Source organism: Tribolium castaneum, chromosome 10 (assembly GCF_031307605.1).
Source record: "Tribolium castaneum strain GA2 chromosome 10, icTriCast1.1, whole genome shotgun sequence".
In the NCBI taxonomy this organism is placed as follows: domain Eukaryota; kingdom Metazoa; phylum Arthropoda; class Insecta; order Coleoptera; family Tenebrionidae; genus Tribolium; species Tribolium castaneum.
Window position 1 is genome coordinate 5,930,157 of NC_087403.1, and position 13,549 is coordinate 5,943,705.

Here is a 13,549-nt window from a genome sequence, read left to right on the forward strand (position 1 = left end):
TAGCAATCAAACCGGCTACTAAATTACAACTGACGTTATCGCAAAAACTGGAGATTCTGGAAGTGTCGGACCCAAGTGGATTACAGCCTGCGATGGCCACGCGCTGACGGCTCGAGTTATTGGCCTTCGTCGATTTCAACGTCCCGTGTCATATCTTTCCTGCTCGTCGTCGTCGTTGCCGTCGTCACCCCCTTGTCTTTCCAAAAATTGGATATCTTTTTCGACACACGATAAACAGTTGTTCAAACGTGTACATAAAAATTGATTTATGATACCGACTAACCTTTTTTAATTATAAATGATCACGACCGATACCACTTACTCTTTTTCCCACCTACGCACTTACCCGAACTTAACAAACTTGAGAATTCGAAATTCCCAACTACCACCAAACAGTGTTTGTACACACACCTTGTTGATTCTGTAAACCGTTTAGCACACATTTAGAATAATGAAAAACTCTGTTATGCAATCAATACAACATTTTGTTTCGATGTAACTAAATTTGAAATTAAAAAATTGGCATACATTGCAGCGGAATCAATTTTGGTGGATGCGCCGGGATAGTAATTACGCAAATATATTTTTTCAAAATAGTTGCTGTTGTTTTATAATAATGCCGAAAATATATAGCCTTAATTATATTTTAATTTAATAGTAATTGTTTATTCAATGTGGTAAATGATTTCATACAAATACAGTTGTGTTTAATTTTTATTGCATTTACGTTTCTATAAGTTGTGTGAAACTGCTTGCAACAAATATTCTCTGAGAACTATTGAGTTTGAATCAAGATTTAATGAGCAAGGTTTTGCGTTATTTAGTGACCCACTGAACTAATTTACTGTGCTCGAAATGATTTAATAATTTTGTTTATCGTTTGCACAGAATAATGCTGTGGCGAAGCAGCACAGTCCATTAGCTGTTCATCTTTTTTATTAAACACTTCGCCACATCTGTCGGCGATTGGCTCAAGTAATTATTTCTAACGACTGTGAGTAGGCTGACCAAACGTTTGTAATTACTCCCAGCAAACAAAATCCAGCTCATGATCGCAGTGCAGCTAACATGTCAATACATTTAAGCAAAATAAACAGATGTAACGTGAATTTTCTTTTGATTAAAATCGGTATTTCCCAGATTACCGCGATGTTAGTTTTAATTAAAACAGGACTTCTATTTAAAGTGGTATCAAACTCTTAGATGTAGTGAAATTATTTCAAAGGTGGTTAATAAAAAGGGAACGGGAATGAGTTGCTGAGGGTTAGAATTCCTTCAGCCCTTTAAGACATTTTGTATTGATTTTATGGTACATTCTGAAATTTTAACAGCCACCTCTAACAATATTGGTTTGTTAGTTTGGTGACCTCTGTTCGAGGCTTTGAAGAGGTTAAAGTGTGTAAATAAAACTTGACGAACCAATTGGCTAATAATATTTGGCTCGCTTCACTGTGTCTCTGATAGGTTTTCCAATTAATCCTTTCTCAATTTACACATTTCAAATCTTCTTTGTTTCAATCTTGTTAGTGAAAATTTTCTACGAAAATTGAAAAAACGTAATTTTTGCTTAAAATCTTCAGATGTCCTCTAATAAAAGAATATTTGATACTTCGGAATAAACGAGGACCGGCTTGTAACGTCCTGATATTAACAAATACGGAGCAAAAAAAACACTCCTAACGATCATTTTGCGTACACGCGATTGCTCTTTTATGAAGTGAATTATTTAAAATTTTCTTGCAATATCTGCTCTAATGTATTATTACAAAAAGTAAACTATGAGCACATTTAGGCAACGCATGTTTTGGTGTATTCGCCTCAGATATTCTAGCGTTTCAGCTTTTTATCGAACAAAAATACTTGAACGAATTTGTTTTTCGTAGTAATTCAAAATAAATTCAAATTAAAATTCTAAAAATAAAACTAATTTGCGAAACATACTATCTAACCAGTCGCAGTAATATTTCACTGTTCCATTTGAATAACTAAGCAAATATTAAATTATCTTGAAAATTTCTATAGTTTCAAATTTTAAATCTGTTGGTTTTCGTTATTAAAATTAAACATTGCTTATTTTTATTTGATCTAATTTTAATTAAAAATAGAATTAATGTAACCATATTTTTAATTTTCAAGTATCAACACGACTTGGCTTACATCTCTACAAATTTAAAAATACATTCAAATCGTGTTTGGTTAACGAGGATGTGGAAGTAATAAAATATTAAAGCGCTCTTTGAAGGGGGAGCACAATACCGATTTTCTCCCACATCATATCAGATTTACGTATGCAAGTCAACTAATTAATACTAATTAATAGAATTCATTTACGGCAACTGAGTGTATAATTGAATTTCCATAATTCTGGTTTTGTATTCAGATGTTACACGAGCACTTAAAAAGTTAATTATCGTTTAAAATTGCAGTACCAGGTTGGTTATAAAAGTAAATTTTTAACTACGTCGCCGCGTCCTGTGGCACAATCAGAGATTTAGTTGTTCAAAGTGAACAATCGGGATTGAAATCCAATATTTTTTAGCATTATGCGGGATCAACGTATGCAAGTGAAATTAGTCACTTTTGACAGATTATATTTTTTAATGTGAGTGGAATATTGAAATTTGTTGTATTGTCGCGTACGTAATTTGATTACCGGTTTATTCGGCTAAAAGCAGTCAAGAATTGATTTGATGGAAATAGTTGTGTTGCAATTCTTGAAAATGGTGTTATTTGAAGGCTGAATAATTTGCGTTTGTCGTTGTAAAGTTAGGAAGTGGACTGTTGAGACACATCGTTTAACAATTTGAACGAAGCGGGAAATGTGGCTGTGGCAAGACTTGGGGAAGGGGGAAGGGATTAAAATATTTGGTGTTGGTGGGGTGCGGAAAGTGCGACTAGATAGTAATTGTTCGGCAAAGGGAGGAAGCGAATGCGAGGCGACAGAGACAAAGCGAGCCTTTGAATGGAAGTTAGTTTTTTGTGACATATATTGGGCGGGATGAAAATTGGATTTTAATTGTTTAAATGCGTTTTAATGCTATCGAAAAATTTATTTGGAGTTTGATCCGCGCCAGTGGCATTCAGGCATTTCGCCTAGCGGTCACCTTTTCAGTATAAAAATTTATTTTAAATTCCCCTACCAAAAAACTTTGGTTTTTCCATGCGGGAGGAGTCCGCAGATGCTTATTTTTTAAGTCGCCAGTAATCACGCCACTGATCGGCTTTTTCACGCCGAAGCCGGGCGGAGGTGAAGTTCCGATATGATCGCTTTTACGCACAATACGTGCACAGCACATGCATATTTATCGCGTCCATTGCAGGACATACACATATATTCGAGCTGTTTCCGATGCGCTACATTGGTGAACATTTGTCAAGTCGAACGGTCGGTCAAATGCGGCCTGTCCGAGTCGATACGTCATCATGGCAATCACACCCCGAGCGCCAATCATTCCCACGGTTCGAAATTGAAAAAGCGCGAGTCACGTCGGCAATAAAGCGAAGCGCTGGGCCATGCGTCGCGTGCGTTTATCACGTTAAGGCTTCACATTGCCTTGAATCATATCCTTACACTCAACCGGCCCGGATACTCCGTACACACCCTATTCTTTAAATTTTCATGCTTTTCGACTGCCAGAGCACGTCGCTCTATTTTCCCAAAAAATAGACTACACTCTATGAAAACATGATCTACACGAGGGACAACGAACACGCGCTTTCATTGCCCTTCAAACACCTAGTCGGATTGATGACACCACAGAAAAATACCACGCGATAAATTACTTCACAAAACTGGAAACAAAATGGACTGAACATTCTTCACGAATCCGGACACCGATCGTTGTCGAATCCAGAAATCGGGTTATGCCAGTCAAAAAACACAGCAACAGAACTGGGTATTAAGCCAAACAGGTGTTCTGAAATACCTTCCTTCAAATACAGTGTTAATAAATAAACTGCCATATTTCGCAATTTCTTGGAATTTATTGCAATAACGATACTATTCAAAGTTTGGGATCTTATCACTGGACGAAGTTTATGCCTCAATTGCCCGCATTTGAGTAAAAACACTAGATTCAATATTTTCATAATTGTGCAATTATGGTGGATGCGCCGGGATAGTTTGTTATGCCGACGAAGTGTGATTTTCTGCAACTAAGTCGAGGTTTTTTTAACAAATCAGCCACCGTTGCAGTATTTTCAGTCAAATTTTACATAAACTAAATGCATTAAAAATTATAACAGTCATGTAATAATAAAGTTAGAACACTCTGCAGAGATAACTAATTAAAACGGTTTAAAAATATTACAATTAGCAAGAACTAAATAAAATGGTGTTCAATCAATATTGGTGGATGCGCCGGAATAATTATAAATTATTTGAGATTTTTATTAATTTGTTCCAAATTGTAATATTATTATAATTATTACAAAAAACTCGTTTATTAATAACTTTTGTTATGTCGTTTCGTGAATTCGATAAGATTTATTATCAAGTACTGAAAATCGAATTTTATGTGATTATGGTCAATACATTGGCAATAAGTGATGGAATTCATTGTATCCATTCAATAATTTAATAAGTACCTATTGAAAGTACTTACATTTTAAATGAATCAATGAAAATGTTAATAATAGGATAATACCGATTAAATTAATTCTTCTAGCAAATGTTTGAGGGTCTCAAAATTATAAATTACAAATTTTGTAAAACTGCAAATTTTTTTGTTTTGCTTTTATTAGCCAATTCAGTTAGGTTGAATTCATGGATGCAAAATAGAATAAATAAAAAATGTTTTTAGCGTGGATGCTTTTGCGTTTTTGCATTTTGAAAAAGCAGCCAGTGTTGATTGCTTGGCATAAATAGGCCGGTATTTTGTCTGTTTTTAGGTGGTTATATTTTTGTCATTGATACGAGGATTTGCAAAATGTTTGATCGTGAGTTTCTGGTCAGGAAGTTTGAGTTGGAGTGGGCGTCTGCAGTGTTTCATAGTTGTGTAAGTTTGTGGGATGTGCATTAACTAAGAAATAAGGGTAATATAAATATTGTTCGGAACAACACGGTGCCAAACAACAGACGCGGCCGACAAAGAAGACGGGATGAAAGTGACAGGAGGCAAGCTTAACGTCAAACCAAACAAAATTAAACAAAACTTTTCCTCTTAGGCAACGTGCTGGTAAGACTCCGGCTCTAGTCGTGCCGGAAAACTTTTCGTGTTTAAGTTTTTCTTCCGCTTGCCCGAGTCTAAGGCCCGCTTTCCCCAAAACAGCGACAAATTATAATATTGATGCGGCTCTACCTGAGTGCAACATTGCACGTCACCGGAACTAAGCCCTTAAAAGTATGAACAGGTATTTACGGTACGTGTATGTAAGCTGCTGGGGTTACGTGCCGATCCGAGTAAGGCAGACACGCGTAAACAAAGCACATGCTTTCTCCCACCTGATCGTCCGGAACGGAACCGGTTTCAACCGGTTACACCCCCTCGTCAACAGGGGAAACAGCCAACTTTTCTACTTTATCACAGCGCAAACAATGCTCTAGTCAAAAGTTTTGAAAATCTCCAATTATAGCCGCCGCACATTTCATCCCCAATAAATAAACAATCCAACTATAACCCGTTGTAAAAACGGCTTAGCGCCATAGTCCCTCTTCTCGCGTAATTGGGTTAGGTCTAAAGCCTGGATTGGTAGTCCACTTCACTCTTGCAATAACATGCCATTTTTCTATTACAGAAAATATAAGTAAACATTTGATGGCGTGTGCATCCCGTTAGCAATGCAAACAGTCACACTCCTCTAGATTGTTTATTTTGCGACGAAAGAAATAGCACCTTCCAACCGGAATTTTTTATCGCCAAGCTAAGAAAAGAACTTCTCATCTAATCTTCATAAATTATACGGCACAATATCAACATCCTGTTTTTATTTTTTTCTTTAAATGCCGATACACAAAATCAATTCTCTAGATTTAAATTCGAACTGGAAGGAGATCATCCAAACGAGATAAATTCAGGCCATCAGGACCATTGCTCTACAAACATTATCGATTCAAATGTTTGCACAAGACCACTTTTATCTCTTTATTTTCAATAGAGACGGCACAAAACCATTATTAATAATCTCAATAAAATATTCATTTAAACAAAACGTTCAGATTGCAGCTGACGTAAAAATACTTTAGGATAACGCTACGTAATTAGCAAAATAGTTGGGTTTATTGTTATGTTACCATGCGAAAGTGCTAAGTTCACTGGCTTGCCAAATAATTAACAACGTATTGGATTTCACTTAAAAATTCAGTGTATTTTTCAAGTGATAGGATATTTGAGTAGTTAAAGGGGAAGCCAAATTACAGTAGAAATAATATTTGTTTTCGTTGGAGTTGTTAAGTCCTACTCTTGCGCTTAGTTTTTTGTCAAAATTAAACTGTGTACTTAATTAACCAAGCAGTACTCTTATTTTATTTTTCACAAGTGTTTTTTGATGATAATACATTATTGCGGCATACAACCAACAATTTTTGCGCAGCCGATCAATTTCTTCCCCGGCGCATCCACCAAAATTATACCGAAGTCAAACCGGGGACTTTGTGCCGATTAAAATTTATTTGTTTTATTTATAAATAACGGTTTTACAGCAATACGGTTTTAATTAAGAATTTAACTTACGCCGCTTTTAAGCCAATTCAATTATGAACTGCTCACATTTAATTTATGTTGGCCATTTTGTAAGCAAGTGTTGAGTCGAGCTATAAATCGTAATAGATTGTGGGATTTATGAGAGAGTTAAGCTATTGCACTGTCAACAATCATACAATAGTCAATTTTTCTTCTATGAAAACATTGTACCAGCGCATTTATTAAAAGCTCGAGGGAGTATTTTGTGAACGGATCTCAGATGCGCCTCCCCGACTAATTTAAAATAATTGTTTTATAATAAATCAGCGATTTTCGGAATTTAGTTAAATGATTTTTTCGCTTGACAGTCCGAAGCTCTAATGTAAACTAAATTTCTAGTATCAATTTGCAGAATGAGAGTGCACGGTACGGACTATAAATTATAGTAAATAAACATTCATCACTTTGTATTTTAACAAATGCTTGCTACGTAAATCATACCAACAAATCTAAATGTACTACATGAAAGCAATCGATGTGTACAGAGATTAAAACATACTTTTACCATACATGGCAATTAGCTGAAAACGTCCGATACTTTCGATGTTGCGTTTCTGTAAACGATCTTGACTTAATCTAGAGAGAAGTAAGAAATATATTGAGAAGTTTCTTGAAACTTCAGGGAAAGTTTGTGATCATTTGTTGTGTTTGCTTGTGGGAGATTGTTGTAGTTGGAACAATCTGATTTTGTAAACGTGCCAGATCTGTTATATAAAAATTGATAATTTTACGACATTACTAGAAAAATGTGAAGCATCACAACATTGTCGTTATCATCTTTTTAGTGACAATAAACTTCGGAGAGTTTTTATCAAATACTGCAGCCATAAAACAGACTATATTACCAAATTATTGTTCACACGCTATCGATATGTTCGCGTTTGAGATATCTTCCAATTTCTTTATCACCAAGTGCACTACTGTATGAAAATTGCCACAAAAGAGGTGTCTTATTGATTTAAAATTACAGCCGATTTATTGTAACTCTAATAATATTTTCAATTGAATTGAAATTCGGTGACATTAAATGTTTATGATCCTATCAATATAAATGACAGTCATTATTAAAATACGTGTCAAATTTATATCAAGAGTGGATAAACAGATCCAAAAAATTACAGCCGATTTTGGTGCGCTGGCTTTAATTCGAAAATAAAAACGTTGAGGTGAATATTCGGTGCGTGTTTTATTATGGCCAACTTCTGGGGAGAACAGGTGTTTCGGTGTCGTATCTGTTGAGCAAAGTGAACGTTACTGTTGACACTGCGTCCGAAAACAAAATGTTAACTACAAAAATGGTTTAGAATATTAATCTGCATAACAGACGCATCAACAATGAGGAGTGTTTTAATAAAAATGCGGAACATTTTTTACATTGTATTTAACCAACTCACTTTATTACTCTCGTTGGGTTCGTACAAGCGAAACAATAAAAACATGTTTATGCGAAATATTTGCTTCTTATCATTTTTGCCCGATTGACATCTGCGTTGCCCCGTAAATGGAAGTAGGAAAAGCTTCACGCTTATTTTGAATTAATTGTAAAGCAACAGCGTACATAAATGGCGAATTGCTTGGAGGAAAATTAATTACTGTAATGGGGGTGGATAATGTAACCCTTCTTATTCAGAAAGTTTTTTGATACACTCGTACCAATCCGATTAATAATATTAATGTTTACTATTACTTGAGTGCCAGAAGTTAGGCCAAACGTGATTTTCGCATTCCGTCTGAATTTTTGTGCCTTACGTACACACTAAACAAATATTTGGCCATGACTTGCGAAAGTTTAATTGTTTACGTTTCTACTTAATTCGTATTGCGTGACATTTACGATATAAAATTTACGATCTTCTTAAAATATTTATTTTACTGCTATTTACGTCCTAGAATTTTGTAACATCGTGTCGCAAAACGCGTTACACTTTTCTAGATATATGTGTGTAGCAAGTGTGTTAATACCGTATTAATATTGCGTCAGTAAGCGAATGATAATAATAATGTTGGCGCGAGATGTTGATTTGGCAATTTGTTGTACTGAAGGCGTTCGTATGAGTAATAATGTTGGTAGTTTATTAAAATAGTTGATATGCGACGGTTTGGTTGTAGTTTAGGGTTGCGGTGGTATATTTGTCGGTGGAATTAATTAATAATTAAATTTAAACATCCAAGGAGCGTTGAGGTAGTAAGAGAGCTCCGAGCTTCCTTATCTCGCCTAAATATTCCAAGTGATTGTTATGCATGTCATGTGTGAGCTTTATTATAATATGTGGTGATATGTTGCAGCAGGAGTTTCTGGCTTCGAGCCGGACTTTCTCTACCCGCTGGAGAACATCACGGTGCCTCAGGGGCGCGACGCCACCTTCACCTGCGTGGTAAATAATCTGGGGGGATACAGGGTGAGTGGGGATCTCGCCACAGCCAGGGTGTGTATCTATACTACTATACTAATGCACCCATGTGACCGCAATTTGACTGCAGATCTGTATACAGCGGTCAGATTGCGGACCGCACCCCATATGCACCGAGCACTGCACCCGCACGCCACTACAGCACTGAGCACCAGCACAACGATAGCACCTTGCACAGTTGCTCGTTCACCCCCGAGTCCTCGCATAAACCCTCGTTGCTCCACGCCATTCTTAACTCTCACGACGAGCCTGTGTCCAGTCTAAGAAATTTTAAACTGCCAAGTACTGGCCGGTTTGAGATGCTAATCTCTAAAGGCGTTTTTCCGACCGCCAATTTGTGCTAAAATCAAAATCGGTTTCCGCGTTTCTCGTGTTGTGTGCGAATTTACACAACCCCGAAATGACACCTGCACAGCTGCAAAAATACGATAACTGAATAGTTGTGAATTTGTATTTGCGGTGTAATAATATGATTAAAGAGCCTTTAATAGCTTTTAACGGTTTATGTTTATTGTTGATTGAACAAAGCGAAGGTTTGCAGTCGATGTTTGCAATGTGGATTTTATTTGACGGGGAAAATTAGAATAAAGTATAAAACAGTGATGTGTTTTAATAGTTTATCAGTCATAAAAAACATTAGTCTGTGTTCATCGATTTGCATCTATTTGAAGCAAGTCGTTTGAAACTGCACAAGACTTTAATGGATTTGCCCTTACAGACGTAAAGGACAGGTGAATCTTCCGCAAGCATTCAGCAATTGCAATCCTTTAGATATTTCGATCAAAGAATCGATGTATCAGAGGAATTTTATCGTGTACAAAATAAATCCCAGAAAAGCCGAGGTTAGGTAGATATGCAGAAATGCCAGTTCGTAATACTCGTAGGAATATTAAACGAAACGTCCTCTGCCTGACTACAAATAATGCATTCGATCCCTAAACTCATGATCTATATATCTGTAAGGTTTATCTCGTTTTACGCTACTAAAAAGTATTTAGAAAATGAGATTTTACGAGAAATTCTTTTAGAAGTTTAAAATACCAATTGTTATATCTTACGGGCAATATTGGTTCCTAGCTTAATTGAAAAAATAAAAAATGAAAAACAGTAATTTCTAGCTACACTAAATAGCTAATACTTAAGCTGGTTTAACAACCAGACATCGTACGTTCTTAATATAAAATAGTTATGCACAAATCATGTACGGAATAAAATTAAAAAAATCAAAACGACTATCCTTATTGTCTAGCCTCTTATATTTTACGAATGCCATGCTTTTTGTAAAATATTGTGTAAAGTTATTTCCGAGGCGGGGATTTAAAAAACGTATAATTGGCGATAAATGAGAGTACAGACTGACAAATGTGGAGAAGATTTAGGTTTCTAAATATTAAAATTTTGTAGAATACTTTAGAAGAATGAATTTATTGAACGTGTAATGTTTAATATTTGCAAATTTAGTTTTTGTGTTCCCATAAATATTTATTCATAAATAAACATGAGCAAATTGTACTTTGCAAATTTTCATCAATTCGCTCTAAAGGGGATGTTTCTGTAAACCATTTAGCGAGTAATATTTTTTATAATTGAATTAAAAAATTCTTGATTGTGGGCCGGCGGCGGTTTTTGGGTTGGAGTTTGGTGTAGTGCATTTAGTTTTTAGCGGCCGAAAAATATAGTGGAGATACTTGTAATAGGTTAGTTAGTTTGGAACGTGCAAGGAATAGGGTAACTGTGACGGCGTTCAGCTTCATCAAGGATTACTTTTGACACAATACGATTGGTTGAACACAGATCACAAGTTTGTTTACGAAGTTCGGCAACGGTGGTCGAATTGTAAATCATTCAAAATGCAGACCAGATTGAGCATCGCGAATTTTTGTTGATTTACGCGATTTGCAATATTTCTGGAATATTGGTGGTACCCTAATAACTGATATTGCTACAGTTCAGTGTCACCGATTTATGATTTGCGAGCGCTAAAAAGCCGCCATGCGCTTGAATAACACGAGGACGAGCCGATATTTATACACACCTTTGTAATAATTTTACTTTGATAAGCAATTGATTATATTAATGTTATTAAAATTATTTTTTCGCTTAGTAGTTCTTGAAATATTTCTAAAACGAATTAAGATAGTGCGTACAAATACGACTCGTAATGGGTGGGACATTAATTAGGATTTCTGGAGTTCGGGTATGTGTTTGTCAGACGGGGGTATAAAATTTTCTTTAAATGTTTAAGCGGCCATTATTTAGTTTACCGCGGCAGATCTAAAACTAGTGTCTGACCCGTCTGACCAAACAATGGCGTGGATTAATTGCTAGATCAGCAATATCTCTGCACAGGGAATGTCCTGCGAAAGGACGACCTCGAGCCCCGAACGCTCCTAACACGGACATTTGTAGCGGAATTATGCTTTCTATTATACAACCATCTTGGTGCGAACTCTGGTAATCCTTCTGTTTCTCTAGATAATGAAATATGCAATTGTGTTTAGCACACAATAGTTGATGCGCGGGGTGTTAGAAGGGCTTAACTGCAAAGGCCAGAATTCACTATGGGTGCTGTTTGCTGCCATATCTCTAATTCCAATTCACTTTCGCCGTGAACGAGCTATAGGATTTGATGTTATCGGGAGTCTATCGGCTGCATGTGACATGGTTGCGAGGTCACGGCCCGGGACCAACTGCGGGACCGTTAGCTTTCATATGCAAACAAGATTGCCATTATTCACCTTCGACGCCAGTCGCATCAGATCTGGTAAACACTTATCTAAAAGGGGAAATGCAGGACCAACACCATAACTCATGGATTAAAATCATAACACTTATGCAGTATTGATTGTCTGCATGCGACCATCATTACCCATTTCCCCTCAAATGAACACTGCCATTATAGCAAATTTTAATTAAATGCTATAAACCTATCAATATCTGCCACAACATACTACCTTACAATTCCGCAGCGCATTGAAAAACCGGATCAGCGTTGCATCGGAAAAGAGAAACCTCTGATTATAAATACATTCGCAGATTGTAGCTCAAAATTAATATTTGAGTCTCAAACTAACTCCTGAATTCGGTATAATCCAGTGTGATTACCGATCGTCTGCCTCGCTCCATATTTGATTAAGCGTATTTTCCTCTGTTAATACGTGGAGTAGGTGGTGATTTAAAAATTCCCGGACGGAACAAAAGATTTGTTAGCTGTGATATTTTGATTGTCTTGTTTAGCGATGATTAATATTGAGGTCTTGCAAGTAAAAATAGGAGTTGGCGAGGAGCGAAATTTGATTGAAAACACGATTCCTAATAAAATTCTGGGGGATTGGTATGCGGCCTGAAATTTGCTAGAAATACTTGAGCGATGTTTTCATTTTGTGTAAAATCAATTTAATCTTATTTTTGTCTTAAAATTTAATTACTTTAATCTAGAATGTGTAAAAAATGTTGAAATTAGTTTTCGTCAAATAGAAAATTAAGGAGTTAGAAAAATTCGGAGTAAATTTAATAAAGTTGCGGCCGTTCAAATTAATGCCCCGTTTTGTAAAGTCTCTTTTATGCAGATGAAGGATAAGGGGAGTGTTTAGTGTTCTACCGCATTATCAACTTTTACTTAGGTAGTAGACATAAACATGTAATTTGTAATAAAATAAGTCGGGTTTTAATGCAAATTGGTTGAGTAAAATCCGAGATTCCGTCGGTTGCGTCTCATTTGTTCGGTGGACGAAAAATTAAATACATGTAAAGAAAGTCTAAAATTGAATTTTCCACGAAAATAATTAACGAAATTTATAAATGCTACTTTGTAGTCTGGAGAAACGGTGAAATATAATTTAATTTAAATATGCAAACAAAACATTAAACTTTATAAACGAGAGCTGATGTTTAAGGACAGTATACATCTTAGATTTAATTAATAAAATTTTTATTTCATTACTCTGCTTCATCATTTTAGTTATGACAACCCTGACATAAATCAAACAGTTTTTCCATCCCCGGTTAATGCTGCTAATTAATGTGACAATAGAGCAGCATTCACGCTCTTTAAATTTTAAAATTCAAATAAATCCACAAATTACAAACAATTTGATGAGCTATACCGCCGGCCAGACATTAACTATTAACGAGTTAAATTACATTTATAATTTTAAAAACAGTGCTAAACCTGAACCACAGTCGTAGTTTTACAAAATTCAATTTGCGAAGCGCATTCATAAAATCTATTTTGGTTTTCCACATCATTCACGGAAGATTCAATTTAGGGATGCAAGAGTGTTATTTTCTGTTTGAACAAATATTATTTTATAATTAGTGTTTAACCACTTATGTATCATTTTCTTCAATTAGCAAAAATCAAAAACAACACCTACACAAGCGTGTGTTTGGACCAATTACCCGACTAGTGTAATTTGTAACGAACATTTCACAATCTTAAACTTGGCGTAAGCAACG

At 35.7% G+C, this 13,549-nt stretch overlaps 1 protein-coding gene across 7 annotated transcripts in view; it reads left to right on the forward strand.

Moving 5' to 3' along the window:
• LOC661397 (protein amalgam) overlaps positions 1 to 13,549 on the forward strand; it is a 41,255-nt gene that overhangs the window by 17,228 nt on the left and 10,478 nt on the right. For 4 of the 7 annotated variants that reach the window (XM_015981359.2, XM_015981361.2, XM_015981365.2 and 1 more), the window contains exon 3: positions 8,967 to 9,106. In XM_015981359.2, the coding sequence (XP_015836845.1) occupies positions 8,967 to 9,106 (140 nt within the window). The remainder of the gene's footprint in view (positions 1 to 8,966; positions 9,107 to 13,549) is intronic. The other 3 variants (XM_008201257.3, XM_015981373.2, XM_064359386.1) reach the window with 3 other exon arrangements.